Source organism: Polyodon spathula, chromosome 20, assembly GCF_017654505.1.
Source record: "Polyodon spathula isolate WHYD16114869_AA chromosome 20, ASM1765450v1, whole genome shotgun sequence".
NCBI lineage: Eukaryota > Metazoa > Chordata > Actinopteri > Acipenseriformes > Polyodontidae > Polyodon > Polyodon spathula.
The window spans coordinates 27,131,647-27,158,526 of record NC_054553.1 but is presented as its reverse complement, the minus strand read 5'-3'; the positions used below and the strand labels follow the sequence as shown (position 1 = coordinate 27,158,526).

The following is a 26,880-nucleotide window of genomic DNA, read 5'->3' as shown; positions in this document are numbered from 1 at the left end:
TCATTGCATATTCAATGTATTTTAAGGTAAATCACTATATGTCCAAAGGCGATACGAAGAACTTAAAACTCATAACAAGGACAGTATGCTGAAATGCATAAGACTGATCGAACCAAAGGTTGATGAAAACAAAGTCCTTCAGTCTATATTGCCCTTGTTAAACAACTCTGAGCAGAACAATCTAACAGTCTTTCATTTTGATGTCACATCTTCAGTAAGTAGTTTCCATTACAGTTGTCTGCCTGTTTCTGAGAGCTCTTTGATCTTCATCACCATTTGTTAACTGGAGTTTTTAAGAGGGCTTCTCAATAGAAAAGTTCTTGGTCCTTTAATTAGAATCTTTTTATTTCTTCTGTCGAATTTATAGGGCTCTTTTCCACTGTGCTCTACTGATGAAACATGACTTGTTTAATTTAGTATAGTAAAAAAAATAAAAGATTTAATCATGTTTTCTGTAAATGCAGCCATTTCATATTTTTCTTATTTTACTCTTAAATTACATGTGTTGTCATGTTGAATATACGGGATACCAATTAAACGGAGGAACATTTTCGACACCTTTTAATAGTTTTTATAGTAAAGCGTCTTCTGAACTCTTATTTCATCTTCAATTTGTTTTTAGGTTCAGAAAGGTCTGTCTGAATTTCTCTTTAAACTGCTGGTCTTGCATTACTTGATGGATGCTGAAGGTAAAATGTGGAAATGCAGCAATAGACATCTGTATGTCATTGAGATCCTTGAAACATCAGGAGAAATGAGGAAACAGACAAGACCTGTAAGTGTTTTTATATAGTTTTTTTCCCACTATACACTGTTAAAGTGATTGCAGCTAACAACATTAATTCATTACCAGTGCCCTTCCATATGTTACCGAGGTCTCAAAAGTACAGTTTTGAAAAAAATCAGTTAGTGTTACACTTGCTTGGTCATTTCACCGGGTGGGTGAAGATGTACACCCTTCAATGACTTCTTCCTTTTTTGGTAACCAATCGGCTGCTTCCACTGTTGACCAGCATTCTTTTACCCAGAAGACACTGCTGAGGTGAAATAACCAAGGAAGTTTCAATTCTAACAAATATCTTGTGACCTAAAGGCTTAGAAACCTAACTTTCTCCAACTTAGTGTAGTACCTGTTATGAAAATGAAAATACATGTTTGCCTTAACAAAATTGAAAATTGCGTGTCGCTGCAAAACAAGATTGTTGGAATCATTTCGTTAGCTACTAAGTTTTCGTAAAGCAACACTAGAAATATACAGGAAATGGTTGTGGAATTCATGTGCAAGTTAAATATTCAACAGCTCTTGCAGAAAACATAGAAATGAACTACATGCTGAAATAGCCAATAGAGATTAATTTGATCAGTTTTTAATTATTTAATTACATTTCTTTTTTTTTCCCTTAGGGATCAAACACTCCACATTACTCTTTCCTGGATATCTTCCCTAAAGTATTCTGCAGACCTCCCAAAGAAGTTCTGGAGCTAGAAATGGGCATGCATGACAGTCCATACCAGGTCGTGATAGACCCACTAATGGATGACCAAGAATTCAGAAGTGAAGCCTTTCAAAGACCCTTTCAATACCTTAGGCGGTTCCATAAACGCGAAAACATTGACGCTTTTACTTACAGCGGCATTGAAGGAACCCATGTTGAATGTCTGCAGTTGTTCTTTATCTTCTGTGGTATAGTAGATCCTTCGTGGTCAGAGCTGAGGAACTTTGTGTGTTTCCTGAATTTGCAGCTATACAACTGTGAGAAATCTGACTTTTGTAACTTCAGTTGCACTGGTGACATTTTACAAGGTTTTAAAAACTTTGTAGTTGACTTCATGATTCTTATGGCGAAAGATTTCGCAACACCTTCTCTCAGTATCTCTGACCAAAGCCCTGGGAGACAACAGTTTAACTTCGATGGGGTCACGGAAGAGGACCTTGCTCCTTTCCGTATCAGAAAGAAGTGGGAGACAGAACCACACCCATATATCTTTTTCAATGATGACTGTGCATCCATGACCTTCATCGGCTTCCACCTCCAGGTGAATGGCAATGCAGTTGATGCGATTGACCCTTCTACTGGCAAAGTTATTAAGAAAAACATCATGACTCCACAGCTCTATGACGGTCTTAGTTTTCAGAGAGTGCCGTTTAATATCAATTTTGATGAACTCCCGAGAGATAAGAAGATAGAGTATCTTTGCCATGTGCTTGGAGTTATGTGGCCCATGGACCCTGATGAGACCTACGAACTCACCACAGACAATATGCTAAAGATGCTTGCCATCCACATGAGGTTCAGGTGTGGCATCCCAGTCATAATCATGGGAGAAACTGGCTGTGGCAAGACCAGACTTATCAAGTTCCTTTGTGAACTGCGGAAGTGTGGTGCCCCCATGGAAAACATGAAACTTGTAAAGGTTCACGGAGGGACAACTGCAGAAATGATTTACTTGAAAGTAAGGGAAGCAGAATCCATCTCGGACGCCGGTAAGAAAGAATATGGCTTTGACTCTGTCCTGTTCTTTGACGAAGCCAACACAACCGAAGCTGTAAGCAGTATCAAAGAAGTCCTTTGTGACAAAACTGTAGAAGGAGAACCTTTGGCTGCCTCCGAAAGTCTGCAGATTGTAGCTGCATGCAACCCTTATAGAAAGCATACAGAAGAAATGATTGGACGGTTAGAATTGGCAGGTCTGGGTTACAAGGTTGGAGCAGAAGAGACTGAAGACAAACTGGGATCCATTCCTCTCCGGCAGCTTGTTTACAGAGTGCAGGCATTGCCTCCAAGCATGATTCCTTTAGTGTGGGACTTTGGACAGCTTAATGATCATACAGAAAAGATGTACATCCAGCAAATTGTGCAGAGAGTGGTTAAGACAATCGACATTGATGTAGACTACATTCCTCTTATCACAGATGTGTTGTCCACCTCACAGTGCTACATGAGGCAGAGAAAAGATGAATGTAGCTTTGTGAGCCTGAGAGATGTGGAACGCTGCATGCAAGTTTTTGTATGGTTTTACAGTAATCATGGAATGTTTCTTAAAGAGTTGAAAGAATTTGTGAAGAAAGAAAAAAAATATGAGAGACTCTTGGATGAAAGAAATGAAATTGTCTGGTCTCTGGTAATGGCAGTCGGTGTTTGTTATCATGCCTGCTTGGAAAAGAAGGATAAATACAGAAAAAAAATCTGTGCTTGCCTTTCCGAATATTACCATCCTTCCAAGGTCCTGCAAGAAATCTCACTTATGCAAGATCTTCTATTGAGTGGTGTGCCTTTGGGAAAGACAATAGCACGGAACAACGCTTTGAAAGAAAATGTCTTCATGATGGTCATCTGCATAGAACTCCGGATCCCACTGTTTTTGGTTGGAAAACCAGGAAGTTCTAAATCGCTGGCTAAAACTTTAGTGGCAGATGCTATGCAAGGCCAATCAGCGCACTCAGATTTGTATAAAGAACTGAAGCAGATCCATCTTGTTTCATTCCAGTGCAGCCCTCACTCTACCCCTGAAGGCATCATCAACACTTTCAAACAGTGTGCTCGCTTTCAAGAAGGAAAGAATTTGAAGGAGTATGTATCGGTTGTGGTTCTCGATGAAATTGGCTTAGCTGAAGATTCTGCTAAAATGCCCCTGAAGACCCTTCACCCACTCCTGGAGGAAGGCTGCATTGATGACGAGCCTCTTCCACATAAAAAAGTTGGCTTTGTCGGGATTTCCAACTGGGCTTTGGACCCTGCCAAAATGAACAGAGGTATTTTTGTGTCCCGCGGAGATCCGGATAAAACAGAGTTACTAGCAAGTGCCAAGGGGATATGTTCCTCAGAGCCCATGATACTTAAGAAAGTCCAAGGATTCTTTCATGGGTTTGCCAAAGCTTACTTAGATATCTGTAAAAAACAAGGCAAGGAGTTCTTTGGTCTCCGGGATTATTACAGTCTTATTAAGATGGTGTTTGCAGTGACAAAGTCCACTAACCAAGAGCCCACTGCTCAGCAGATCATGGAGGCAGTGCTCAGGAATTTCAGTGGTAGAGATGACGTTGATGCTGTGGCTGCTTTCACTTCAATGGTTACGATGAGCATGGACATGGATAATACGAACCCCATTGAACTGGTTAGACAAAACATTTGCGCAGACAGCCAGGACAGCGAATGTCGATACCTGCTGGTTTTGACAAAAAACTATGCTGCTCTCCAGATACTTCAGCAAACATTCTTCTCAGACCGAAGTCAGCCAGAAATAATCTTTGGCTCAAGCTTCCCAAAAGATCAAGAGTATACCCAGATTTGCCGCAATATCAACCGTGTGAAGATCTGTATGGAAACGGGACAAACTATTGTTCTTCTCAACCTACAGAACCTTTATGAAAGTCTGTATGATGCCCTTAACCAATACTACGTTTGCCTTGGTGGACAGAAGTATGTGGACTTGGGATTGGGGACACACCGTGTCAAGTGTAGGGTTCATAAGGATTTCAGGCTCATTGTCATTGAGGAGAAAGAAGTGGTCTATAAGCATTTCCCTATCCCTCTAATTAACAGACTTGAAAAGCATTATCTTGACATTAACACCATCCTCAAGAGTGACCAGAAACAAATTGTCGAACAGTTGGGAAAGTGGGTGGATGCCTTCATTGCAGTCGACAATCGGCAATCTTTTGCCCAAGAGACCCAGATGTATGTTCCATCTGATGTCTTTATTGGCTACCATTCTGACACGTGTGCATCAGTGGTCCTGCAAGTGGCAGAGAAACTGAAGGGAGATGCAGACATCACAGAAACAAAGAAAAAAGTGCTGGACGAGGCCAAACACATTCTGCTCAGCTGTGCCACCCCGGATTCAGTGGTGAGGCTGAGCAACTCTCGATTGTCAAAAGTGGAGTCTGACCAGCTGGTAAAGGAGTACTTCGAGAATCAAAGACACAGCTCACTCGCAGACTTTGTTATTTCACACACACAGCTGGAAGATCGGGGCCTGGCGGTATTCACAGAGGTAATTGATCTCTCCTCAAGCGTTTTTATTCATTGATCAGGGATGACTTGAAATATTATAACTTTTGTGTAACTATGGCTTTTATAAGCAACCTTATAATTGTAATATAGCATGAAGCTTTACATTAGTAACATGTTATTTTAAAATGCTATTGTAACTTTATTTCCTTGTTCCTTTTTATGGAACCATGTTTACTTGATCTTGTGGTTTTTATTTTAGGTTACAACTTTCTCCCGGCTCCTCACAGCTTCTGATATTCAAAAACTGTCCAGTGAAATTCATGGTATTCAGAACATCATGCTTCTATCCCTGCAACAGTTTGATACTGAACACTCTTTCCTCAAAAAGATCAGGTTTGTAAAGAGCAGTATACTGCATGTGGTGACCACTCAAAACCCAGTTTGTTCTCAAACATCTTTAGTTTCTTGAAGCTTTAAGCACACTTGATTTACAAATGGCAATTGAAATATGTGCACCTTTTCAGCAAGTTAACACAAAAACACTAACTTTTTTTATTTTATGTTTTTCAGACATTTTCTTGATTCCAGCGGTGGAAACAAAATCCTTATAATTCAGACTGATTTTGAAGAAGATTCTCAAAGTGCAAACCTGATTGCATCAGCAAAGTAAGGCCTTATTTAGAGTGATGCCTTGTAACGTTGACTATACTGTAAGTGTCACATGACATGAAGAAGAATGCATTTCATTCAGCTTTATTTGTTGCTGTTATGCAAGATGACACATTCTTTAAAGATCACTTGTATATTTTGAGATTTATTCTTTTATAGATATTCTGCTATCAACAAAATTAATAAAACCAAGGAAGGAGGGAGAGTTTTTGTCTATTTCATAACTAAGCTTCCTCGAATGGAAGGAGGGACCTCATATGTAGGTTTTCATGGAGGTAAGGTGATATTCAACTTTGTAAATCATGGGATATATTCTTCTTCAGCTGAAATCGATGTAATAAAAGCTGATTAATCTGATTTCCCTTAGGTCCTTGGAAGTCTGTCCATATTGACGATCTCAGGAGATCAAAGGACATCGTTTCTGATATCACTGCTTTAAGGAACCTAACCATCAGCCAACTGTTTGAAGAAAAAGCTGAGCAACCTGATGGTAAGAACAAAGGTGTCCTAGTGTGGTTTAATATGCTTTTATATATATGCATTTCTATGTTGATATACTTACTCCTGGGAATTAAGTTGCTGTGAGTTTAAATGGTAAGATAGTGCTGTTCTCCTTGATCTATTGGTTTGAAAGAAATGTTAATTTTAAGTGTTTGTTTTTGTAGCAGCAATGAAGATAGGCGTTGAGTCTTCTGAAATGACAGAGCCCTCAGAAAATGAGGAAAATGCTGTAAGTTTTTCCCATTGTGCATGACTTTTTTGTAGCTGAAGCACTGTGCGTGTGCATTACAAGGAAGCTGTATATTACCATGTCTATAGTTAGACAGGTTCATTGTCTGATTTGAAACTGATTTGTCTTTTTATATTGAGGAATGTCCAGTTATGTTTTTTCTCCTCACCGCAGTGAGTCCCCACATAGCACAGATGTTCTGAGGGCGTGTGAGCGTTCTCTGATCTCACAAGCCCAAAGCCAGAATCGCTTTTACGATGAGCAGTCCAGAGCAGAGGTGGGCAAGCTACTGATCTCGGAAAACAGAAATCAGCCCTGCCTCTTATCCACTCTGAAAGTGCTCGGTGTCTGGCCAGTAGGGTTCATTGTTGCACGATGAAAAGAAGCAATCCCTGCTGGTTTCCCGTCCCCACCCCGGGAGCGTCAGGGCCAATGTGACGGCCCCCCTAGGGGTCCCCAGCAATGTTCGGCCTCTTTGCACAGCCTGAACGTGAACTGGCGCCGTCCAAGCTGTGTGACTCATCCTGCGCTCCCAGTGGCAGCGTTTAAACTGGATGAGCCACTGGAACCCCATGATATGTCCCTTTTAAGATAAGAAAGTGATTAATTAGGGTTCTGGACAGATTTCATAATTGGTTGATTTGACTTACTATGTGTTTTATGCAAACATATTGAATATATTATTTTCTTCTTAGCTTGGCATGTTTAGGTCCACAAGGTTAGTTTCCTCTAATAAGTTTGTGCATTCAAAGTACAAGTTGATATAACTGCTTTGCCTATTACACCCTTCTGGGTCGGATGATATATATATACATTTGATCTGCCTTTCAGGACTCTGAAAACATACTAGACACAACCTCGCTGGTTAGAAGCTGTGTGCAGAGTGCTGTTGGGATGCTGAGGGACCAATACGAAGGGACGAATCGCAGCACCAAGAGAGTGGAGATACTGCTGACACTGCTAGCAGAAGACGAGGAACTGAACGGTACGTTGCTGAGATTCTTATTCGTAATGAACTTGGGTGGAAAAATACCAGCAAGATTAATAGTGTAGAGTTAAAGGGTGACGGTATTTAGATCTCCCACAGTTTTATATCATTAGAATGGAACCCACTGTCTTCTATAGCATTTTCTTTTTATTTGTACGAGTTAGATAATCGTTTTATTTTTTTATCTTTTTTTAAACTTCTACAGCTTCCTTTTTGAAAACCATGAAGAGAAGACTGTACACCCTGCTAGCTAGACACGATGAGAACTCTCTGTCAGCCAAGAACTGGGTTTTCAAGGAAGCAACGAACATTGATGCCCTGCAAGAAGGAGGGACGTTCAGGTAAGCCCTTGAAAGTATAAGACGAGTGACATGCACATCTATGTGATGTTCAGCAAACACCTGTAATCAACTATGAAGGCATTTACCAAAATAGAAGTATGGCATTTCACAGCCAATGCAAATGTACTGCTAGTATAAATATGGCATTAAGGAATGTGTTTTATGAATGTCCTATACGTGTCAAGAACAGTAGTGTAGGAAAGTGTCATGGATAGCAAACATTCTCTCTTTATAAAAATTACATTTTGAAAAAAATACTCCTGGTGAAGAGCCACCTTGTAATGTAGACTTATAAGATATGTGATTTAGTGAATTGCACCCTGTGATGCATTGTTTCAAGGGTGTTGTTTGTGTTGATCATGCTGTCCTCCTCTGCAGACACACCCTGTGGAAGCGAGTCCAGGCTGTTGTCATTCCCTTCCTAGCCCAGGTGATCTCCCTCATAGACAGGGACTGTAACATGGATCTTCTGATGGATAGCAGTTCAGATCTGCTGGTGAAAAAACTCTGGATGGACATTTTTGGTGATGTAAAGCTGCTAGATATACCCTATACAGGAGTTGACAAGAAGTAAGCATTTACTGTTTGTATAATCATAATACACTGTTGATATAGAATAACAGACTCGGATGAATTTCTCTAGTCTGTTATTAGTAAGAATTATATATACAGATACACTGTTAAGCAAATGTTCTATTGAGTTCTTTAAAAAAACTTCATTAAACAATCCCAAACTGTTATCAAAGTTTTTGTACATTTTGTTATATACAATAAATGAAACTGCACCTTACTTAAAATGTAATGCCAGTGGCAGTCTCGGTACCGTATCTGTATTAAAATGTAATAATACTAGTATGACGCACACATTGATATATACAATGACACTTTTGCGAGGTTGTGATGTATTGCATTGTTTTAAAAATGCTTGTCATTTTTGATTTCCAGTTCTGAGTCCAAGACGATTCTTGTCCAAAACTACATGAAACTGGATATGGGGGTTTGTAGCACCATGCCTTTCAGCTGGAGGATTAAAGATTACCTGGAAGACCTCTGGGTTCATGCTCTGCAACAAGAAGGTAAAACCTGATTTAATTTACAGTCTTTTGCCTTTGCTGATATAAATATGTCCATGTTGCAGGATTTTTGAGTCTCTAGTATATTTGGTTCAAAGCTTATACATTGCAGCGAAAGGGTACATACTGCAGCTCGCCAGGAATTTAAGTGTCTTCCTTTGTGGTTGATCAGGAAATCTGTCTCTTCACTCTAGGACACACCCACAAGCAGTTTGAAGAGTTTTTCAGTAAAACTCCGCTCGGACGTTATATTTCGCAAGCAGATGAAGAAATGAAGAACGAGTTTTGCCACCGGTATCTGCAAGACTTTCTGCTGATGACAATGACTGTGTCCTCCCAAGTAGAGTTAGAGGTGAATTTTCATTTTGTCTGCTTTAAAAAAAAAAAAAAAAAAAAACCCAAAAAACCAAACAACTTCTATTTATTTATTTTAGATCAAGGTTTGGGAAAAAAATAATCTATAAAACAATTTTTAATTAGTGCTTTTGGAAGGCGGAAGAGCTGCCTGATGCTCTCTATTAATTTGTAGATTATGGTCTGGAATAGGAAAACATGTTGGGAACTCTGCAACCTGTTTTTGTTCACCTTCGCCATAGTTTCTACACAAAGCACTGACATCCTGTGTGCATGAGCTGAGAATCAGCTTAGGCATTGAGGAGGAGGTGCCCTCGCTACCCTGGGTTCATTCAGCTTATCATCAATTCAAGAAGCGTCTGCAGAACTTTTCAAGAATGATCACTATTTATCCAGAAGTGGCAGGATTGCTCCAACAAAGGAACATGGGGGAAGGATTCGAGATGGTAAGCATATCATCTCTGTAGGATATTGTACCAGAAAGCCACAACACTTGCATGCATGTTTTTTATCAGTCATGGTAACTGAAGCACCATTAGCATTTTTCATGTCTACCTTTTCACTAGTGTCGCATAATGCTTGTCACTATATTGAGTCAATCCTAGGTAAACCCAATCAAGGCACATTCAGTCTCTCCTTGGCTCTTCAGTTCCTGTCATCATCATCGTCATGTCTTCACCATCATCTTCAGCCTTTTTCAATCCACTGCTGGATGATGGCCTCCTCAAGATTCTTCCACAAAAGCCTGTCTGCTGTGTCCCTCATCCACGCTGCTCCGGCGTGTTTCCTAATTTCATCTTGCCATCTTATATATGTCTTCTTTTTTTTTTTTTTTTTTTTACAGAAGGATATAATACGAAAAAACAGAGTACATGTTTTATTTATTTATTTATTTATTTATTTATTTACCTAGGATATAGACGTCTTTGCCGCTACTGCCTGCATTGAGCTGCTGGAGCCCCATGATTTGAAGACTGATGAGTCCTGTCAAGCTTGGCTGCGGCAGGTTAAGAGTCTTCAGATTCCAGTTGAACTAGTCTGCTCTGAGGAGTATGCCCAGCTGTCTGGGGACCGATGCCACGCTTTGGTCAGTTCTGTCAGGTGAGTACTAGAGATCTTAATAAAGCATGACATACTGAACAAGCTTGGCAGGTACAGAGGATACACCTTTAAATGATGTTTTGCTTTTGCACCCATGAAAATACAATTGCAATAAAAGTGAAATTTATTTGAAAGATGTGCATTTATGTTTTTTGAACTGACATAACATGCATTTACATTTTTAAATTCGTCGGCTGCCTGCTCCTTATTGGTATTTAATTAATTTTAGATCTGGGTGGAATCGTATCTATTCACTGTCCTTGTTTGTGGAACATATGCTCCTGGGAATCGAGACTGTAAGGAAGGGACTGCTGGAGCTGGTAGTGGAACACACTCTCAAGTTAGGAAAGGTAACTCCTGGCTATGCTGATCTGCCTTTATTGTATCCAGCGGAGCTAGCTTTAGAGAAAATACACATTGATATTGTATCAAATGCACTGTTGTGTTATTATTTGTTGAGGTTGCAATAGGGGTATATTTCCCCAGATTTTGAGACTCCAGATGTTTGTTATTAAAATGCAGAAGCAGAATATTATAAAGAAAATGTGCATCAGATTTTATTGAATAATAAATACCTTATTGCTGTATCTTTAATTGTGGTGTTTGGTTTCACTTCTAAGAGTGCCTGTGTTTGTACCATATTTACTGTGACCTTTTCTCTTTTTATAGTCTCTCCAGGGAAACTCTGATTTAAAATCTGACAAAGTTTTTGTAGCTGTGATTAACATACTTAAGCTTTGCAAAGAAGAAGCAAGTAGGACGTTTTTCAGGTAATTATTACTGATGGTTTTGAAGAAGTAACCTTTTTGGGTTAAGAATTATACCCGAGCTAGCTTAATCACCTAAGATAAACTATTTTGGGAAGCGAGATGTTGCATTAAACTATTAGATTTAGTGATGAACTGTTGAGACTTGAAATAGTTACTTGCTGCGAGTAGGATTCAAACGATGCAACGCATGTACATTCCACACGGAGAATGATTTGTGTACTAGTGAAAAAGCATTTTTTATCTCTTTTTTTCCCCTCTTTTCTTGTGGCACAGGTATGGTCAGCAGCCATGCTCTGTCTGTCTGGGGGATCCTCGTGATCCAGTGCTCCTGCCGTGCAAGCACATCTTTTGCCATGCCTGTATTAAGCAGTGGTTTGGACCTGCACAGATGTATTGTCCACTTTGTAAAGCAGCTATCCAAGATGACTTCGAAGTGAAAGTTTCAGAAGAAATCCGGTATGAATAGGCTTTTACTGCTTCCCATCTACGAGCAAAACACTGCAATCCAGACCCCTGGATGAAAGCATACTGTACAGTGCTGATCTGTTTAGTCTTAAACAGCAAGCAGAGCACTCTGCCTACCTAATTTATTATTAGTCATTTATCCAAAGTGACTTAGAGACTAGGGGATGAACTATGCATCAACAACTGCTGCTGCAGAATCACTTACAATCGGACCTCGGTTTTATGTCTCTTCCGAAGGACGGTGCACAATTAGGTTAAGTGACTTGCTCAGGGTCACTCACAGTGAGTCAGTGGCTGAGCCCGGATTTGAACCGTATCCAACCCTTTTCTTTAACCACTGGACCACCAAGCCATCCCATGATACGCATGAACCCTGTATTTAAAAATGTTCCCACTTGATTTTGAAAAATTTTAGAAGTTTGTGTGGTAACGAAACATGCTTTTCTTGATGCTTCTCAGGGAGGCGGTACAGTCGAATGCCCTTTTCCGAAACAGATGCAATGCTTTTTTCATTGATGTGGTGTCCACTGTGTGCTTTAAGGACAATTCTCCTCCTACAGAGAGTATCATCCATCGCCTTCTTTTTCTATTGCTGGTTAACAATGATGAGATTCCATTTGTTAATAAAGGTGAGTTTTCTGTATTAGAATACATTTTGAAAATATGTAATTGATTTTTAGGGCTGTGTGTGTGTGTATGTATGTATACAAATTGATTGAATTTTGAAACTAACCTTTTTGCTTTTCTTTTTAAAGATCGCAAGGTCCACACCAAAGCTCTTTCTCCATTTAATGAGACTGTAGATAAAACTCCAGTTGTTCGGTCAGTTGTGCTCAAGCTGCTGTTAAAATACAGGTAAGGGACAGACAGCTTTTAAAACAGTAATTCACCTGCTCAGTGATCCAAAAACTGATAAGAGAATCCCGAAAAATCTTACATTCCCTGCGTCTCCTGTTAATCGTGTGACATGATTCTCAGGGCGTTTCCAGCTAAGTATTACTTTCATAGACTAGCATTGACTTTAAACATATATTTGTTAATAAATTATTTGCTTTGCTGTTTTCTTTTTTTGTTTTAGCTTTGAAAGAGTTAAAAAGTATCTGCAAAAATACCTTTCCTCTGTTGAACGTGATATACTTCTGGAAGACGAGGATAAGGCTGAACTCTATGCCCTCTTCATAAACTGTTTGGAGGTAGCTGTTACTTGTATGGCTTTGTGTACAACTAGTGTCACAAAGAAAAAGTTTTTATGTGTCCTTCCAACAACTAACAGCATGTTAACTTACACACCTAAAAAGTATTCATCAAAATGCTTTAGTTGTTGTTCAGCTTGACTGTCTCTCTGGAAAAAAATGTAAGTTATTGTTACCATTTTTGTACAACAGAAATTACTGTATGCACATATGATTAATTGTAATGATTTTCTTGCTTTGTTATATTTAAAGTATATATTGTAAATAATAGCAGAATACTTGTAATATCCATTATTAAGCTGGCAAAAGACAGCTTTGTGACTTCATTATTATTTGTTTATTTTTTACATAGGACTCCATGTATGAGAATGCTCAGTGCTTTACAGTCGCAGAACAGCAATCGCTGTTAGAACAGGAAAGTCATTTCTTAAGACATGGCATTGGAAGTAAAGGCTCCAGTGTTTCAGTGGAATACCTTCAGGAGATAGCGAGGATTCGGCTCTCTCTTGACATGGCTGCGGACTTTCTGGTTATGCTTGGCAATTCAGGTGCTGTGATTTAGTTTCAAAATAAAATTTCAATCAAGTTAATGATAGTCTTTTTGATTCACTACACTCTATGAAAATATTTGTGGGGGAAACTATAAAGCAAAAAATTGTGAAAATGAATACTATCTGAATTTTTTATTTTTTTTTTAAAAGCAACTGTCATATAAAATAAATCTTTATAAGCTTTCAAAAAAACTTTGTCGCCATTACTTAGACAAGGGGTTCAGACAAGTAGGCATGTTGATGTGACTGTACAGTTTCTGAACTTTTGTTTTCTTTAGGGTCACAACTGCAGATATCTGGAGGCCAGCACACATCAGAATTCCTGAAAAGCGTTAAACAATTGTGTGTGGAAAGCGGAAATGACTGGTATCGGATTTACCTGGCTCGAAAAATCTGCCGTCAGCAAGGCATGGAGTTCGTACAGCAGCTGTTAAATAGTATGCACTTCAGATGGATATTCCCTGATGAAATTGTTCAGCAACAGGTAACGATTCAACTCTGTCCACCTCTTTGCTTCAAGCTGTCTTGTACTGCACGCAATTGAAATTGAAGCTGCAGTTGCCAGATAATTGTACCTTGTTTTTTTTTTTTTTTTTTTTTTTCAAAAAGTAGTCTGAAGCTGGTTTTGAACTGCCAGAAACCAGCATTTAAAATAATGGAGTACCAGCTAAAGTTGGTAATGCTTTTGAACTCTCCTTTATCATTTTAACTTGTGATGGAAGCTGTAAGAAAAACACAAGTTAAGCGCCCAGGCTTAGTGCTTGCTCACAGTAATGTGTGCAGACACATGGCAAATGACATTTAATGTAGGAAAATGTAAGGTACTGCACTATTGCATTATAAATACCATATAGGAGATACTGAAATTGAAGAGTCTATGAAAAAGATCTAAGAGTTTATGTTGACTTAGAAATGTCTTCATCTAGGCAATGTGGGGAAGCCAACAAAATGCTTGGATATATAGTGAAAAGTGTTGAATTTAAATCAAGGGAAGTAATGTTAAAACTTTACAATGCATTTGTAGACTAGAATATTGTGTTCAGTTCTGGTCACCTTGCTACAAAAAGGATATTGCTGCTCAAGAAAGAGTGCAAAGAAGGAGCGACCAGAATTATCCTGGGTTTAAAAGGCATGTCATATGCAGACAGGCAAAAATAATTTAATCTTTTCAGTCTTGAACAACAATTCTAAAAGGTATTGACAATGTTGACCCAAGGGAATTTTTTCGACCTGAAAAAAGAAACAAGGACCAGGGGTCACAAACAGAGATTAGATAAAGGGGTATTCAGAACAGAAAAAACACTTTTTAACACAGAGACTTGTGGGAGTCTGGAACCAACTCTCCAGTAATGTTGTTGAAGCTGGCACCCTGAGATCCTTCAAGAAGCTGCTTGATGAGATTCTGGGATCAATAAGCTACTAACAACCAAATAAGCAAGATGGGTTGAATGGCCTCCTCTAGTTTTGTAAATGTTCTTATGTTCTTAATGAAAAAGTAAACCATGCAAAAAAATAGTATTTCATCGACTTTTTTTTCCCTCTCCTGTAGTATGACCAGCCAGGCCAGATGGATCGGTACTTGGTATGGGGTGATGTTTACAGAACATTCCGTGATGCAGTTGGCAAGGCAATGATTGAATGCAAAACAGAGAGCTTAGCAGAGGCATGCACGGTAACTAAATTTATGCATTTCTTACATACTGTAATCTACTGACTCAAGCAGAATGCTCTCCAAGATTAAAATCAGTGTTCAGGGAGTTCCAGTAAATAATCCATCAGACCCTTACAATGTTTCATGATGATGAAACTGCATTAGTGACTCTAATTCCTAGTCAGAGTTGCATAGTGTGAGCTGTCACTACTGTAAGTTAAGCTGTAGCTCTGTTTCTGATGTTCTCCAGAACTGCAACCATCCAGCAGGTAATCAAGCTTTGTACCTGGTCCTGGCTCTGTTCCGAGAGGTGACCACACTTTACGGATCAGCAAACAAACTCATCCACCCAAAACCTGCGGTGAGTGTAATTAAGCTGTCGATGGACATATAAGTAGCACAAACCTTTTGATCTATCTTTTTGTTTGCATTTAAATTTTTGTTCAATTTTTCAGTGTTTTTTTTGTTATTTTTTTTTACCCAGCAATATGAGGCACTAATTGAATTTATCAAGAATTCGAATATACTCGGCACTCAAGAGCTAAAGCACTTGGCTGACTCCTTGGTCAGAAATAGTCTTGAAACCCTTGCTATCCGCCCTGGTTGCCCGGGAACACTGCAGACGATAATAGAACTGACCGTTCACACTGCTGCTGTACTCTTGTGTGGAAAGAATGTGATCCTGACCCCATTGAAACAGCTGGCCTTTGCTCCAGCAAGCATGCAGGTTGGAACTTTTTTCTTAAACTATACAGTCTGGAATATATCTCATGTCAGTGCCAAAAGGCATATGGTATTTGTGAAGTACTGTATTGATATTCTTTTTTTTTATCTGTAAACAGTATGTGTACAACTTGATATTGGAATTATTTGAGCTAATAACCCCAGTATGTGAGCCAATAACTGATAAAATAGTGCAGTTCAGTCAACAGTTACCACGTTACAGTGTTTGTTTGGTTTCAGCTACTGTATCTTCACAAAGCACATTGTTGAAATGCTTGTCTAATTCACTTTCCTTTTTATACTACTTTGTACTACAATTTTATATGCAATGGTACCCTATACACTAATTTGGTGGGTACACCGATCACCCAGGAATGACCTATGCTATATATTTACAAGTAATTTGAATAAGTAGTACTGTTCTGTTTGGTGGCTCGAGGTATTGTAGAAAAATAAAGCTTTTTTTTTTGTACAATATAGTATTTTATATTTTGTTAAATTTACTACTGTTTCTTCATAGAATGCCTTCTTGCCAACAATGCCTGAGGATTTGATGGCAGTAGCCCAGCAAGTATTAAAGTTGGAGCATTGGTATAGTAAGTATAATTCAGTCCCTTAACTGAAAAGTGATTTTTTTTTTTTTTTTTTTTTAAATACGAAGTACTGTGTCCTTTATAAAGTGAACTGGATATGAGCTTTTTACAGTATAATATTGATGTATTTCATTATAATATGTCTGTTTATTTTCCCACACAGTGTGTCCAAATGGCCATCCATGTGCTGTTGGCGAGGTAAATAATAAAACGAACACTAATAATGTCAATAATTCAACTGCACTGCTTTCTTATTAATTGCTGTTGATTGTACCATGTTTGCAGTGTGGACGGCCTATGGAGAGAAGAAAGTGCATTGACTGTGGCGCTGAAATGGGAGGAGAAAACCATAGGCCTGTTAAAGGATTTCAACGACTTGAAATAAAGTAAGTAAAAAGACTAAGGGCCATGCATTCTCATATTCATTCATTCATTCATATATATATATGTATATGTATATGTATGTACAGTTATTTGTTTTGCCTAAAGACCACTCTACTACATTTACCAAATGAACACTAATGCTTTGTCTGTATGTAGTGATAGGTACTACTGTACGTGCACATTACTGTATCACTCATCATGTGTTAATTCATGTTAGACTTGAATAAAGAGAGGTCTTGTCTCCACAGAGGGGATCGAACCCAAAGTGGCCACGTTCTGGGAGACCCGCAGAAGAGAGACAGTGCAGCGAGGCTGGATACCAGGGACATTTCCTCTGTGCCCTTCATACTGATTCGATTCCTCACTCACATGGCTATGCTACAGGGAGCTGCACAGGATCCACAGGTACAGCGCTGCATACCAATATTTCATCTGAAATAAATGCATGAACACAATATAACATGTATACTCTTTCAGTCTGCATTTTTAACACATTTGGCAACATTATGATTTTTTTCTTGGCTTACCTTCGACATAGAGTGGGGCATGCTTTCAAAGAACTAATGTCTACGTGCTGTCACTGTTTTGGTAATTGGTGATATTGTGTGTTCTTTGTGTACCAAGGTTATGTAAGATAACAGTCTAATGGTGCACGGTCCTTTAGTGTGTTTCTGCAGGGATTATCCCATTTTAATGATTTAAGCAGAAATACTTAGATTCATCGAGTTTACTGTAGATACATTTGAGAAACCCACCCTCAAGTCTCTTTTGTTAACATTGACATGGACTGGAATAAACCCTTGTGGTTATTATTGTTAATATTATTTATTTATTTTTGCATAAAGGCAATAGCACAAATAATAAAGCCAGTGGTCACAAACCCAGCGGAGTTCCTCTTGGCCCATTTGATGAAGGACCTGGATCAGCTGATGGGGTCCCTGGGGAAAGGAATGGATGACACAGCCAACACTGTCCATCTGATGCTCTGCAGCCTTATGGAACAGCACCAGCATCAGTGTAAGTGGACACATATAGTTTTCAGAGGGAAGGTGGCCTCTTTCCTTTTCCTTGTGATGGTAACTAACAGCATCATTGTTTTTCAGGGCATGTGCATTACGATGCTACTCTGTCAACTAAAGAGAAAAGAAACCAGTGGGAGATGGTTATTGCTTCCAATGTTATCACACCTGAACTCAAGGTAAGAATGGGTTTCAGTTGCATTTTAATATGAAAAACAAGAGTTCGGTAGGCTGGCTTTGAAAAGGAGTGGCTTTTCCCAAGCACCGCCCTTCATTCATGTGTTATGTTTTATTTCTGTTGTAGCTTCAAACTTTTTATCCCCCCCCTCTTTTTTTAAAAAAAAACTAAACCAGAAATTAGAACGGCAGCTGAAAGAAGTAAACGAACAAATCCGGAATGATAAGCGGATTGCATCCAGCCCGGTTGTGAAGATCCTGTATGGAAACCCTGAGACGTTCCTGGCCAGTCTGCCCCAGCACAGCGATGTCTACTGCTCCACCATCTGGAGCTGCAGGGAGAGGATTTCTGTCCAGCACTTGGCTCACATTGTTGAGCAGAATGATGGCAAAGACACTTTGCCTGTTTTGTGGAAGTTTCTGCAAAAGGTATTTTGAGCTGGCCTCTGTAGACCTTTGTAACATAGCCTGTGCATTTCTTAACCGTTACATTTGAAACCAGAAAGTACATACAGTATGAAGTGGTAGAGCCTGAAGCAGTGGTCAACATGGGTTTCGTTCCATTCCAGGTAATTCATTTTAAAATGTAAGCAGTCCTGAGCCTCATTCTAACCACATTTCTAGTTGTTTAATTGAATTAGATGTTCAATTAAGTAATTTAAGCACCTGGTTAGAACAAAGTGCTAGATAGGACTTTACTCTGCCATGACCACTGACTTAAAGACTGTATCCACTCGTGCATAAGTGTCCCCTTAATGGTTATGCACGTCATGCTAGGACTAATAGAACTAGTTTTGCACTTTTGGAACCTGACCCTATTGTGATTCTCTTAGCACTAGTCACATATAAGTAGCATTACATTGTTTGCAATTTTTGCTTGTAGGAAGCTGAGCTGAGGCTTGTCAAGTTTCTACCAGATCTGCTTGATCTGCAAAGAGATTTGGTTAAGAAATTCCAGAATGTGACTGACATGATGCATGGCTCAATTAGGGACTTTATTCAAAGTCAACAAGCAGGTAATTAATTTGCAAAATATGCATGATGCTGAAATTCTCTACGCCAATATAGCATTCCCTCTGAAAGAAACATTTATGCCATACAGTAAGGAACCATTCCTTCAGAACTTCTGGAGATTTTATGTCATTTATATTATATTCCTTAGTCCTTGTATCCCTTTAAAAAGATTGTGGGATTGTTACTTTTTTTTCTGTGCTAGTGCCTAGAATGCATTTTTAATGGACGCATCACTCATTTTATGTCCTAGCACTAACGAAAAATACATTAACCATGTGTGATTTTTTTTAAACCAGCAAATATGATCTAATTTTAATATGCATTGCTTAACCAGCTTTATCTGCAAAGTATGTTTTTCTCAACCTGTTCTTTGTTTCTTTGTTTTCATTTAGCATCATTAAGAGAATGGTATGAGAAGAGAATTAAGATCTTTCTGGCGTTATGGAATCAACTCAGAACTTCACTGGCTACGAATGGTAAAAAATAACTACTTTTTTCATGCTTTTGCTTGTTTAGTTGAAAAAAAAAAACTGACACCATAGAAGTGAGAATATATCTGATTTAAGATGTGCCTTTCAATGAGATTGTGGCATTGTGAACATGTAATAAAAAATGCTGTTTTCTTCCCCTTCTCTCCTGCAGGTGAAATTAAGATCCCTGAAGAATACTGCAGCAGAGATCTAAACTTGGCCAGTGAGTTCCCTGTGCTTCTCCCGAGACGCCAGGGCCTCGGTCTGTGCTCCACTGCCCTGGTGAGCTACCTCATTGCGCTCCACAATGACCTGGTCTACACTATGGAAAAATTCACTGAAGAAACGCAGGGGTTGGTTTTAATTTTGTTCTTTTCATTTCTTTGTTTATTTGGTATTTAGCAGGCTTTAGTTTACAAAACTGGATTTATTTTTATTGCCTACTGAATTGTAAACATAATAATAATATAATAAAAAAAAGATTAAAGTACCACACAACATAAATGATAACACTGCATACAATGCAAAAAAACATTTTAATCAGTCATTTGTTTTGTTAGTTATTTTTTTAAAGCAGCCATATAGCAGATAGCAGAAGCATAATATACATTGCATCCAAGTGCAGGGAACATTCATAGAAGTCCTTCTCCCAACAGATACACTGTGAGCCCAGCGGATCTGAGTGACCTTCACGTCATAAAGTACGAGGTGGAGAGAGACCTGATGCCCCTGGTTTTATCAAACTGCCAGTACAGCATGGAACACGGACAGGAGACCTTGCCAGAGTTCGATCTGCAGAAAATCCAGCAGCAAGTAACAAACCGGTTCCTGCGGGGCAAACCTCTCATTACCTTCACTGTGAGTCTAGCAGCGTGTGTTCATATGCTTCCATTACTATTGTGCACCCTCTAGTTGGCTTTCTAATACTGTAGCACAGTGGATCTGGGATGGAAATCCAACTCCCATTGCAGAGCATTTTGGTCATTTCCAGGCTTTAGTTAATTAGTAACACAGATCAATCTTAAAGTCATTAATGCAGGTGTTCCCCCCAGGTGTTGCATGTGTTTTCTCTGTTAAGTAAATGTCCTGGGATGATTATATTGGAGTTTGGTTCATTTGTGTTTGTTGAACTATGTATGGCTGGACCATTTGAAAAACACTTAAATAAAAAGTACTCTAGCTTTTAGTTTGCTTGTTTTGTATTTGGACGCTGAGGAAATCAAATAACTTTGACTAAATTTTCATTTAAAAATCCTGGCAATAGATTAATGAGAGGTATTTACACAGGACTTCCTAGTTCTACATTGTGCATTTCTGTTCTATTGTATTAGATTAATGTTCTATTGTTTCTAAATGTTTAAATACAACATGTAACCATTTCAGGGAATACCGACACTGCTCAACAGACAAGACCGAAATTACGAAAACATATTTAAGGATGTGAAGGCAAAACTTGTGCAGGTAAGTAGAGATCTGTCTGTAACTCCCAGAAAGAAGGAGGAATGGTAAAGAACTGCCCTTTTCAATTGGACTGATTTACATTATTTTAGGATTCACTCCCGAATGTAGTAATGAACACCCTGAGCGGTGAGTTTCAATCGTACAGTGACGTGTGTGAGGCCCTTTCGGTGGTTGAAGTGACGTTGGGATTCCTTGCGAAGACTGGGGGGGAGGCTGAGATGCAGCTGGTGCAGTACGTGCAAGACATCCTGCAGATGGGATATCAGACTTCTGAACACATACTAAAGGTACAGGAAGCATTCTGCTGTGGGGTGAACCATTCTACTGCACCTTACAGGGAGGTGTTGTAGGCTACCAACACACCATGGTGGAGTGGGGGGTTATAATTAAGTTGAAAAAATGTCTAAAACCAAATATATAATCTAAAAGATACGTTAATGCAGTAAGCTTTACAATTTCTTTTAATTCTGTTGATCTTCTAATGATCTCCTTTTAATTTTGCAGGCATTAAGCCGATGTAACCTGAAGCACACCATAGCTCTGTGGCAGTATCTAACTGCAAAGAAATCGGAGTGCATAATTCACCTCAAGCGGGTAGGGAAACAGTTCAAATTTGTGCGTAAACCCTGTGCATGAGAGAAATACCATTATTTTTGTAAACATTTAATGGGTATACAGGAAAGACCACTAATAATTGCGTTTTTTCTTTGTCACACTGGAAGTAAATATGCAGTGATGATTCTGAAGTGGTTTTGCAATCACTGCACACTGAAATGCACATGAACATGTATGATATGTATCCTGAGGATGGCCTTTTTTCTCAAAAATATAAAAATTCATTATTTTCTGCCACTTGTTAGGACCCATTTGCAGGGATCTGCAAAGAGTATAAAAAAACTCTTGCTGCCCATAAGCAGAGACTCCTGACTGCGTTCTTTGCGCAAGGGAATGTGGGCACCTTCGTTCTGGAGATGCACGAATTCCTGCTTCTGAACTTGAAGAATGTCCAAGCTGCTGATGTCTACAACCCTACCTGGAGGTAACGCAAGTGAAGCAAATCTCTTCCCAAATAGTAATCCCGATACTTATCTGAGCTTGCGCGCACTAAAAGCCTTTGGTAGCGACCAGTAAACCAGAAAATATTGTGTCATTTTAGTATGCATGGGTTAAGAATAGTGCCTTCAAATTTTTAAAAGCTGTATTCTCATCCCAAAATTGCTGTTTCTTTTCTTTCGCAGCCTGAAAGACACGCTGATCTCTTACATAGAAAGAAAAGACCTTGATAGCCCACCAGAACTGGAGGAGTTTTTTCCTGAAGAGATCTTACTGTCGCAGTGTGTTGAGGCCTGGAAATTTGCAGTCACCTATAAACAAGACCGCATGCAAAGATAAACGCTTTACAGCAAGGCACTCCTAACTTTGTTTTAGCTCAACTTACTGCTCGAAAATGCAAACTTTTGAATAATTGTATTGTTAAACCTTATTTAAATCTAATCACGAAATCTATTCATGCTGTGAAAAATTACAGGCAGAGGCACGTCTTTAATTTAAATTATTGATATTGCAGGGACAGACATCTCTCTGCTGCATAAAACTGCACAAAATAAAATGTTTATATTGGTGCACGTATTCCATTGTATTTAAAAAAAGTATTTCAATGCACAGTACGTTTAGTTAGTTACTCATTGCAATAAAGTAATTGCAAAATGTTCCAAAGGAAGCTATACATAAAATGTTTACAGTAATAAATGCATGTTGCTCAAAGTTAAAATAGAAAACTATAAAGTGCAAATTAGAAAGTGCTTCTAAGCCTATAAATGCAGTTTTTGAAGAGATTTGTTGGACAGAAAGGGTATTCTTACTGTGCCTTACACCCCCACTGTCACTTTGTGTGTTCCTGCTTTCTGTGGGCTTTTGTTCTGTTTGGTCTGCTGGTTTGTATTCTGCACATACTATAGTGTATATAGATAATGAGGATGAAACTGCTGTTTTGTAATACTAGAGGTGCTTGAGCCATTACCTCGTTTATTTTATTCATTCCTTCACTATGTTTACGTTGTAAAACCAAACTGATCTTTGGTATTTAGAAATCAGTCTGATTTCACAGGACTGTTTGCATGCTGTAAGTTAGGGGCCCAGACTCCTGACAGAGCCTCATTTTGCAAGATCTGCTAAGGTGTAACAGAATTTAATTAAAATTTTTAAAAAAGTGTGTGGAACTCTTTACAGTAATTGTTTGAAAATGTAAATGTTTTCTTTGCCAATATTCTGTTCTCGTCTGTATTAGGATGCTTTAAAAACGAGTTTAAAACGATGCATAGTTCTCTGCTCTGCTTCCAAACCTGAACATGTATTATAACAATTACTTGAACTTTGCACTGTTATAAAGCCATGTGTTGCTTTGCATTAGCCAACATGATCTATGGAAACGGGCAGGAGGAATACACAAACACAGCCCCATGCTACATTTGCTGCTACACACGCATGTCATGTAACCCTTAGTTCTTTTTAAACATGGAAGATGTTTACATTGGTTAAGTAATAGTAACTGTTTAATATAATATTAAACATCCCAGTACTGTTGCCTGGATCCCTGCCTGTTGTCTTAAGCAATTTGTAAGTTTGACAATCCAGAATTGTGGTGTTTACAATTAGTTATTTTTTTAACTTTTGTAAAGAGGGCTGTAGTCACAGAATAATCCCTCTGATGCTGAATTTTTTTAAATTATGTTTTTGTTGTAGATTAGTAGTAAAATAAAGTTTTTGATCCACAAATGTGAAAGACCTGATTTACAATGCATACATGATCGTGAATGCAGGACTAGCTTGAGGATCTAGATATTTTGAGCGTTTGTGATCAATTGATTAGTCAGGGTCTCAATAGTTTACTTGGTGCCATAAGGATTGCATCAAAGTGACAAACCCTAAAATATCTGAATATAAAAGGCCGCTCATGTTTGTGTCAGAGACACAGTTTAGAATTTAGAACATTGGTACATTCCTTTGCAAAAATGCATTGCGTTTCATTGATAAAGGTGCCTTTGCTTGTTTTTGAACTTTTAAGTTCAGTGAATCTACATTTTATTGAGGGTCTGCTGCATTGTTTTTTTTTTTTTGTTTTTTTTTTGTGATTTTTCATTAAAATTGTTTACTTTTTAAATCTTGGTATTAAATTCAAATCTTAGTTTAAATGATTTTTGTTGTGTTTTTTTGGTTATGAAAGTTATTTAGAAAGGCTGGTAGAATTAAGTATTTACACATTTGTAAGACCTGCTTTGAGTTATTTAAATGTGTTTTTCAAAAAAATTTTATGAACAAAATAGTTTACTACTGTAATGAAACAGTGTGAACATAAAACAATATTAATTAAAAACTAAAAGGATCGTTTAAATAAATCAAAATAACAGCTGTGAATTAGCCCATCATTTTAGAGCTCTAGTGTCAAGATTTAAAGTCTGTAAAACCACTAGAGGGTGCTGAGCTTCCATGAGATGTTACCATTAAACTCTTGTGGGTTATTGTTGTCAGAGAGACACTTCAAAACTAGTAAAACCCTATTAGTAATTACCAATTATCTTACAATATGGATGTGTCTTACAGGGGTTACTTCCATGTATAAAGTAATCATTTACTGCTTAGTTTTAGACTGTTACACAGCCTTGGGTAGAACATATAAACACAAAAATAGAGCTCAACGTGACAAAAGTTAGATTGTTACAAAATAAGTTTGGGGGGTACTGTTTTTTTTTTTTTTTTCTCGATTTATGGACTGACCCCACTTATTAACATTACCACACACTACAATACAAACACAGTGTGTTTTGAAGTCCTCAAAATCAGGTTTCTACATTTTAAGATGACGGTATTAGAACACTGTTTAGGTCATTAGAATATGCCCATCTATATCTGAAAGAGCCAGAATAAGTACCATAATATTAAATAACCCACTTAGGTTAGCATTGTGATACCAATGTCATCAATATCAAATGAGTAATTAGTACATTAGTAGCAGTAGCTTTTTAAAAGAGGATGCCTATGGACGTTGCCACCCAAGTGTGGAGAAGCTAAGGGTCTAGGGAGGCAGGGTGGTCGACAGCAAGCAAGACAAAAGCAAACAAGCGTGGAGCTGCAGCCAGATGTGGGGGAGTCCCGGTTCACTTGGTATTCAGGGCACCTGATCACTACCGAGACTCATAAAACAAGACCGGGAGAGGCACAGCCTTGCACTGTCCTCTTGATCCTGGGAGTGGGCTGGAGAGGTGTGGAAAAAAAAGAATCTAGTTCTAGATTCAGCCACCCCAGATATGTGATCTACTGTAGAGCAATGGAAGAAACTTTAAAAAAATAAAATAAAATTAAAAATGTAATTTCACAACCAATTACACGTGGCGATAGCCTTTGTAACGTCTTTAAATGAGTCAGTGGCAAAAAGATGTTCACCGGTACCTACAAAAATTGTAACACTAAAATGAATACATGCCCAGATGCATATCTTTAAATAACTAAGCATGCCAGCTTTAGTCTTTTTTTTTTTCCTTTTGTGTTCCAATGTCACCCACGCAGCCAGAGGGTCACAGCCAGTACATGCATTGTTTACAACATGCCTCCATAGGAAACAAGACCACAACTTCCCACTCTCTCCCGCATCATTAAAAATCCCAAAGGTAACAGCAGTGTTTTATTCCTGACAGCTTCTGGGCCTCAATACATTTCAGATCATCAAGAAAAGCAGGATGTTCTTTGTCATAAACATACACAAGGCACAGCACTTCTTTTCCAGTGAAGGATAGTCGTTTAACTCTATGCTGGTTGCCATGAACTCAAAACAGGAAATATAGTTGTTGTTGTTGTTGTTGCAAAACCAATACAAAAATCAACATCTTCATTAGAGAAACAAACATTACGTAACAATTTTGTTAAAGTAAATATTTGTGTGTTTTATGCAAAGTGACTATTTGTACAGCAATTTAACCTACATACAGCATTATGGTATAAGAATTATTCTAATTTCTTCTGATGTTCAGCCATAACAGGTAAACAGGAAAATATTCTAAATATTTTTTAGTAAAAAGAACCAGACGTGCTATTAATTTACTTGCCAATTTTAGTTTTGGGAGCAAACAATCCTAAGACTGTAAGAAACTGTAAATATTAAGACCTGGTATACCGCCTTTCATTTTTTAAACTAAAAAGAATGATTTTTCTTGGTTGTTCCTTTCTTACACAGACTGCTCAAATATATATTAGAATACATGTATGAATATTTTTTAGTGCTACCTCTGTCCATTGTGTACTATGACCGCCCAATGCTGAGGCCTCTAGAAATAATTCACATGCTTTAAATGCTGTATATTTCTATCTGCTTTCATACTGTCTGGTTTCTACTGTGTTGTGTGTGTGTGTGTGAAAACAACCCCAAAGGAACACACAGCATGTTTTCTCTTATTATCCTGTCAGGGTCCCGTTTCAGAAGGATAAGACTATAGAACAGTATATAGTTTGGATATAAATAGGACCCAGAACTGAAGGCTGGTTTACACAAAAGATTATCCTGCTGCTACTTCCTGTCGCTGTGTGTCGCAGGTGTTTGGCTCCCATTCCCAACACTGTCATGTGAAAAAAAAAAAAAAGGCCATAACCTCTCAGCATGGCAACTAGGAACTGGCCTCCCCCACCCCCGACTTTATGAGGCAATAAATTACCCTCCCGCCTCCCCAGTGTCCACAGCCAGCGAATCTTTGAAGGAATGTTTCCGGTATCCCAGGCACACCATATTATAATCTGTTTTATACTGAATTGGGGTGAAAAAACATTTGACCTCTCGACTGGGGGTAAGACTGAGAAAATTAATCAACAGCGATAATATGCAATGCTTTTTTCAGGGATTATTGTGCTGTTGTTTTTAACTTCCTAGTATCACCAAATGTTTGTGTTTATTTATGTATGTATTGATAATTTTTATTTAAAACATTTTCACTTTATTTCCATGGAGACTCAGAATCCTTTATATTTCTGCATCTATCTGTCTAACTCTACTCATCATGGCTGTATATATTTTACAACAAAGGAGAATTGCCCTGGATTGCAAAAAACACCTTTCCGTATTTATCCTGGGATTGCCCCTAAAAACAGGTGGTTGATGCAATCCACTTAGTTTCCAGTAGAAGCAAACACCTAATCATTTTGTTGTTGTTGACA

General features: G+C 38.4%; 1 protein-coding gene across 3 annotated transcripts in view; it reads left to right on the top strand.

Annotated features, from left to right (window-relative positions):
• Positions 1–23,842, top strand: part of LOC121295559 (E3 ubiquitin-protein ligase rnf213-alpha-like) — a 41,870-nt gene extending 18,028 nt beyond the window's left edge. For 2 of the 3 annotated variants that reach the window (XM_041220341.1, XM_041220343.1), the window contains exons 26-67: positions 27–214; positions 623–775; positions 1,405–4,995; positions 5,215–5,348; positions 5,526–5,621; positions 5,784–5,899; positions 5,992–6,114; positions 6,290–6,354; positions 7,186–7,339; positions 7,548–7,683; positions 8,062–8,253; positions 8,629–8,759; positions 8,951–9,108; positions 9,353–9,556; positions 10,024–10,211; positions 10,441–10,561; positions 10,881–10,981; positions 11,255–11,437; positions 11,906–12,075; positions 12,202–12,301; positions 12,525–12,639; positions 12,992–13,187; positions 13,469–13,674; positions 14,740–14,862; positions 15,092–15,202; positions 15,326–15,568; positions 16,085–16,160; positions 16,321–16,355; positions 16,443–16,543; positions 16,790–16,946; positions 17,387–17,558; positions 17,645–17,739; positions 17,915–18,166; positions 18,621–18,753; positions 19,144–19,227; positions 19,394–19,574; positions 19,878–20,079; positions 20,605–20,682; positions 20,772–20,969; positions 21,187–21,276; positions 21,543–21,721; positions 21,921–23,842. In XM_041220341.1, coding sequence (XP_041076275.1) covers positions 27–214; positions 623–775; positions 1,405–4,995; positions 5,215–5,348; positions 5,526–5,621; positions 5,784–5,899; positions 5,992–6,114; positions 6,290–6,354; positions 7,186–7,339; positions 7,548–7,683; positions 8,062–8,253; positions 8,629–8,759; positions 8,951–9,108; positions 9,353–9,556; positions 10,024–10,211; positions 10,441–10,561; positions 10,881–10,981; positions 11,255–11,437; positions 11,906–12,075; positions 12,202–12,301; positions 12,525–12,639; positions 12,992–13,187; positions 13,469–13,674; positions 14,740–14,862; positions 15,092–15,202; positions 15,326–15,568; positions 16,085–16,160; positions 16,321–16,355; positions 16,443–16,543; positions 16,790–16,946; positions 17,387–17,558; positions 17,645–17,739; positions 17,915–18,166; positions 18,621–18,753; positions 19,144–19,227; positions 19,394–19,574; positions 19,878–20,079; positions 20,605–20,682; positions 20,772–20,969; positions 21,187–21,276; positions 21,543–21,721; positions 21,921–22,074 — 9,485 coding nt within the window. In that variant the 3' untranslated portion in view covers positions 22,075–23,842. The remainder of the gene's footprint in view (positions 1–26; positions 215–622; positions 776–1,404; positions 4,996–5,214; positions 5,349–5,525; positions 5,622–5,783; positions 5,900–5,991; positions 6,115–6,289; positions 6,355–7,185; positions 7,340–7,547; positions 7,684–8,061; positions 8,254–8,628; positions 8,760–8,950; positions 9,109–9,352; positions 9,557–10,023; positions 10,212–10,440; positions 10,562–10,880; positions 10,982–11,254; positions 11,438–11,905; positions 12,076–12,201; positions 12,302–12,524; positions 12,640–12,991; positions 13,188–13,468; positions 13,675–14,739; positions 14,863–15,091; positions 15,203–15,325; positions 15,569–16,084; positions 16,161–16,320; positions 16,356–16,442; positions 16,544–16,789; positions 16,947–17,386; positions 17,559–17,644; positions 17,740–17,914; positions 18,167–18,620; positions 18,754–19,143; positions 19,228–19,393; positions 19,575–19,877; positions 20,080–20,604; positions 20,683–20,771; positions 20,970–21,186; positions 21,277–21,542; positions 21,722–21,920) is intronic. The other variant, XM_041220342.1, reaches the window with a different exon arrangement.
• The last annotated feature ends 3,038 nt before the right edge of the window (positions 23,843–26,880 follow it).